Source organism: Triticum aestivum, chromosome 3B (assembly GCF_018294505.1).
Source record: "Triticum aestivum cultivar Chinese Spring chromosome 3B, IWGSC CS RefSeq v2.1, whole genome shotgun sequence".
NCBI classification, from domain to species: domain Eukaryota; kingdom Viridiplantae; phylum Streptophyta; class Magnoliopsida; order Poales; family Poaceae; genus Triticum; species Triticum aestivum.
In genome coordinates this window covers 14,547,212-14,553,012 of record NC_057801.1, presented here as the reverse complement: position 1 = coordinate 14,553,012, position 5,801 = coordinate 14,547,212, and the positions used below count along the sequence as shown (strand labels likewise).

The following is a 5,801-nucleotide window of genomic DNA, read 5'->3' as shown; positions in this document are numbered from 1 at the left end:
CACCTCATGATTTGGGTATATAATGATAAATATTAGATCTTCTTTTGTTCTTCCTAAATCAGACTGTTCAAGTGAGGGTCGATGAACCTATTCAGTAAGGTTGTCAGTAAACACACATAATCTCCACTATATATATGAACAAACATGTAGCATCTATGCCTACAATTTTCTGAAAATATGAATACACACTGAATATATATGAAAAAAAATATACTCAGTAAGGTTTACGGTCTACATCGGCAGCGGAATCACTTACTTTTTTTTTGTGATTCTACACCTGCGAGTTGAGAAGATGAATACACACCGAATAAATCAGGGAGGAGTAGCACCATAACTTATTAGCGAAGAACAAAAAATATCCGAATAAAATAAATAAAAAGATACTAATTAAAAAACCAACATGAAAAAATATATTCAATGTGTACAGAAAATGACACCAAAACATATTAGCGAAGCGCGGACTGTCTTGACCGTATACAGTTTTTGTCATAAATTCAAATTAATCAAATAAAACTGAATGACAATCCAACATTACTATCATATAGCACATTTGATTGTGGCACATGGAGGGCATGGCAATGTGTATTTTCCATCTTGCAAGATGTGTCACTCATGGTGATAATAAATGTATCCTTTTCCGAGTTACTCCTGTGCACAACTTGCCTTTCCGTGACTACAAAATTATGACTACAAATCTATACTCATAGAACTCTTATTTTAGGCCTAAATTCATCACATGAAATAAAAACAGCATACATACACATACGTATCGACGAGGCGCAGCGTGGCGCCGCGCGGGCAAAGCTAGTTTTTTCTATAGCATGTGCAATGCCCCCCACCAGATGGTTTTTTAGAGAATCTACTGTAGCAATGGACAAATCCGGCCCCTCAAACGTCTACGGCACTGACTGGGCACTCCTCAAATCCTATCATCCACATCTGTGTATCTCATATCCGGTATCATATATCCATACTAAGCATGCAACGTGGAACTAAACTACGTATATCATCGAACAGACATGGAATCAGACATAAAATGCACATTCCGATCACCCAAAGATCACCAACGGATCTCCAAAAGATCGCTAAAGTTCACATAATTCAGATAAACGACAGACAAGTTTAAATTAGATTACTAAGAACTTGAAATTAAAGACGAAGATGGCGGAGCTTCCCCACTTCCTCGCCGGGCCTTTGCCCTTCCGGTCGCCGACGCAGCTGTAGGCGTCCACAGCTGATGGAGGGACTTAGTCGTCTGAGGAGGAGGGGTGCAGCTGTCGCAGTCGCCGTTGTCGGAGTCGGAGTCGGAGTCGGAGAGGACGATAAGGCCCTTCATTCGACGGACCTCCCTGTCCAGCTCCCGCTTCAACTTGGTGACCCGAGCCTTCTCCTCCGCTGCCTCCTTCGCCTCGCGCTCGGAGTGCTCAATAGCAACCTGGAGCGCTTTGGCGTTCTTCCGTCGAAGGCGGCGAGCGTCCGTCTCCGCCATCATGAGGGACCAGCGGTAGACCCATAAGAGGAACCGCACATCCTCGTCGAGGTCCGCCTCCATCCCGCAGCGGCGGCGCGCGGACTGCTCCACCGAATCCCTCTCCCATGCATGCTGCCTCTCGTGGCGCGCGGCGCACTCCGACCGGCGGCGCGGACACTAGCACCCACGCCACCCGCATGGAGGAGCGGACGGTGAGGGAAGGAGATGGCGCGGGGCTGGTGCGGACTGCGCTGTTCTGGCATCGCGGCGCGCGGGCCGGGTGGGTCCAGCTCCGGCGTCTTTTCTGCGCCGACGCGGGAGCTATGGCACACTCCAGATTTGGAGCTGCCGCCAGTCTTCACCTTGGACCGCTCCAGCGCAATGCGGAGGGCCATCTCCTCCTCGTAGTCGAGCCCGGAGCCGAAGTCGCTGCCTGAGCTGGACATTGTAGTGGATGAGATCGGGATCGAAGAGGGAAAGGAGAGGACGGAGCGAGCGAGAGAGAGAGAGAGAGAGCTAGGTTTCGGAGCGAGGCACCCAGATTGGGGTTTTTTGTGGGACAGTTGTGGGGTCGGTGGTGTATCCGCCCTATATTTGGGTTGTATATGAGGGGTGCCGGTCAGCCCGGGTCTTTGTCCGCGGTTTGAGAGGTCCGATTGAGTCAATTTTTTTGACCGGATGTTTGAGGCGGGTATGAGAGATCCGGCCGTAGATGCTTTTATAATGGAAACCAGAGAGGAGGGGGTGAATGCCTCCTTCTCCCCCACCAACAAACGCTTATAAAAAAAAGATAGTGAGGAATCTAAATTTCTTTCCCGCATAAAAGAGACTCTAAAGTTCTTCTAGAAATTCCTCGAATCAAAATATGCCCGTAGAGTGGTTCTGATGGACTGAATTAACGATGATAATCCTGGCGTAGTAGCTGTGGAACTTACAGATAGGAACAGTACTAGTAATACTGACCTCGCGCTTAGTTGCCATAATTTGTATGAAGTTTTCTACGCGTATAGTACCGTGTGCGATGGAACCCACACCTCCCCCCACACATGCTTTATTATCTCTCAATGTTCGACTCTGCATCACTCTCTTTGTCTTAAAATAAGTATTTCAAGCTTAGTACAAGTACTAATCTTTTTAAATATAATAAAGATTACAAAAGGTCAAACAAAACAAGGCAGAACAGGGCAAAATAGAAATATATACCCACACCTAGCTTACTATTGTGTCGTCCAAACCGGTTGTCTGTATCTCATGCCAGCTTTCACTAGTTGCACCCCGATACTCGGGTACCATAAGGACCCGTTCGGTTTACAGGATATTTGCAGGAATCTCATAGGAAAGTTGTTCCTCTGGAAAGTTTTCATTTGCTAGTGTTCGGAATGAAGGAAAGATGAACAGTGTTTTAAAGGAAAACTTCCTCTGCCATGCAGATTTTGGCTGATTCCACAGGATTGAAGAAATCTGCCACGAGCCGATGTTTTGGCGGATGCCCGAGGCAAAGCCGCTCCCTGCTACGAGTGAACATGAATAAAATATCCGGCCAGAGAAGATGGTTGAAGTGTAGACAAAAGCAAAACACAGTTCAGCCAAATAAAAAACTGATATTCTGCTGTACGTTTTCCCATCGACGCGAACACTCCTTCGTTCAGTTTCCTTTGCGGTTTTCTTTCCATTCCTATGTTTTGTACGCCTTTGTTCCGAACAGGCCCTAAGTTGATAGTTCACTAAACTGTTTGCAACAGTGATTCCGAACAGTGTGCGATGACTCAGTTTGCACTTGTGTCTGAATCAAACAGCCCAAATAAGAAAATTTCTTCTAGAAATTTGCAGAATCAAAGATGCCGGCTCGTAGAGTGGTTCTGATGGACCGTATTAACGATGACGATCCCGGCGTGGGAGCTGTGGAAGTCACAAACAGCAGTACTAGTAATACTGATCTCGCCCATAGTTTCTACGGAATTTTCTTCGATGAAAACGTGTAGAACGGTTACGATGGACGGAGCTGGCGAGCGCGGCTATAAATACCAAAGCTACCTCCGCACTCTCTCGACAGTTCCCGCCATCGACCACTGCATCACTCGCCGCAGAACTTCATCCCGGCTCACGGCATCGAGTGAGCAAGCAGCTAGGAGACCCAGAGCCATGGCGGTGAGGAAGGACATGGCCGTGGTGGTGGCGGCTATGATGGTGCTGGCGCTGCTGGCTCTGGCAAGCACAGCGAGCGCCGCCGCGGCGCCGTGCAACGCGGGGCTGCTGGCTGCGTGCGCGTCGCCGGTCATGACGGGGTCCAAGCCGAGCGCCGCGTGCTGCTCCAACCTGCGCGCGCAGCAGGGGTGCTTCTGCCAGTTCGCCAAGAACCCCATCTACGGCCGCTACATCCAAAGCCCCTACACCCGCCAGACCGTCTCAACCTGCGGCATCGCCCTGCCACACTGCTAGTGCCTCCATCCAACATATATATACCCCTGGTCGTTTGTGTGTGCACTGTGTACGTACGTTTTACTGCTTATTATTACTCTCGGCAGCTTTGCGCTGTCAGCTCGTGTGTATGGATGTGTCGTATGATTTGATGCCTTCTCTATGGGAACAAGAAGATGATCTATGGAGGGCAGTGTGGCTCTTGCTGCCGCTGCTGCCTTAGTTTTGAGATAATAAGATTGATCATGTGTACCGACGGGCGAGCTTAAACAACGGATGGGTATTTGTGCAATTTGTTTCTTTTTTTAACATGGTACATTCGCAGATGCTCACAAACACAAGCATACACTCACCTTTATGAATGCATGCATGCACACTCTACCGCTATGAGCACATATGAGATATTGAACCGGCATAACATTTTTAAGATTGACAAAGACACCATAGACGCCGAGTAGTCGATGGCAACGATCTTCTCACTGAACGAACATCGCAGGAAAGCCTCAAATAAATCCAAGAAATTGCGAGCATCAGTGCCAAGTATAGGACTTGAACACTGGTGGACCGGGATACCACTGTCCACCATCCAACCACATGTTGGTTCACGGCATTGGTGGATTTTGTTGAACAGATTTGCAAGCATTTTCTCCTCATTCTTAAATTCCGTAAAAGTCCATGAATAATGGATCCGCCGTGCAAAATATCAATGTGTTTCCACGGAAAATACACTTTGGTTCCTGGTTGTATATACATCCTATATGGGTAAAAAAATAAACAAAAAGTCAAAATAGTTCAAAAGTATATTTAGATTAAACTTGACTTTGTTTTGCACTAGTACATAAATTTTCATGAAAAAAAACCAACATTGACTTCAGGGCATAAAAGACAAAATTTATTTGCTATTATAGGTCACTATTCACACTATTTTGACCGAAATTTTTTGTATTTTTTAAATGAAGTCAAAGGGTGATTTTATTTTTGTGAACTTTTTCTCACAAGTATAATAGAAGATCAAGTTTATTCAAAAATATTTTCAGATTTTTTTGACTTTTTGCTAAATTGCTAATTTATTTTTGCATATAGGGTGTATATACACCCAGGAACCAAACGTTCCCGTTCGTGTTTCCACCCCATTCTTAATAGACATTTCCTTGGCCTATACCATCCATAGTGAATCCGGGCAACCCTAAACTTCCTATCACACATTCAATGGGCATGCCCTGGGTTTGGTCCCCTGCCAGTTCTCTCATTTGATGCCCGCGAGGAAGATGAAGAAAAAAAATGCTATCTGTTCCATCTATAACACTACATATATGTATGAAAAAGAATTTCTCAAGAAGTTTTTATTGTAGACTGCAGTTGATGTCAACAAAAAAAAACATGTACATGTTCAAATAAAGGCTAGAGGGTGATTGATCGATCAGTTGATATGCATTTGAACAAACGCTTTCTAAATGTAACTAGCACAGTGGTCAGCGCAGATGCGCGGGCAACATCTGTAGTGTTCTTAATAAGTGAATAAAATGATAAACTATCATATCTTGCACATATTCTTTTCTTTATGTTGCATGTTATGATCATATTAATTGTTGTGAAACATAATATCTTTAAAACACAAGGTGTCATAATAATATTTTTATATATGCTTTCTCCGATCCATATTAATTGCCGTTTGATTAGTACTATAACTTATTTTTAAATCAACTAAGTCTAACTCGAGGATATCCTACTAGGTTTACTGCATGTAATTACTCCCTCTGTTTCTAAATATAAGTCTTTTATAGAGATTTCAACGCGAACTAGATATGGATGTATATAGATGGATTTTAGAGTTAGATTCATCCATTTTGCTCTGTATGTAGTCCATATTAAAATCTCTAAAAAAGACTTATATTAGGGACAGAGGGATTAA

The 5,801-nt window shown here is 44.6% G+C and overlaps 1 protein-coding gene across 1 annotated transcript; it reads left to right on the top strand.

The window, feature by feature from the left end:
- Positions 1–3,552: 3,552 nt before the first annotated feature.
- On the top strand, positions 3,553–4,086 carry LOC123064349 (non-specific lipid-transfer protein 2P-like). Its single transcript, XM_044487844.1, has one exon. The coding sequence runs from the start codon at positions 3,614–3,616 to the stop codon at positions 3,908–3,910; it is 297 nt and encodes a 98-aa protein (XP_044343779.1). The 5' UTR covers positions 3,553–3,613; the 3' UTR covers positions 3,911–4,086.
- The last annotated feature ends 1,715 nt before the right edge of the window (positions 4,087–5,801 follow it).

What these genes read in the sequence shown, in the direction of transcription:
- LOC123064349 (XM_044487844.1), top strand. Translation starts at nt 3,614, where the DNA reads ATGGCGGTGAGGAAGGACATGGCCGTGGTGGTGGCGGCTATGATGGTG.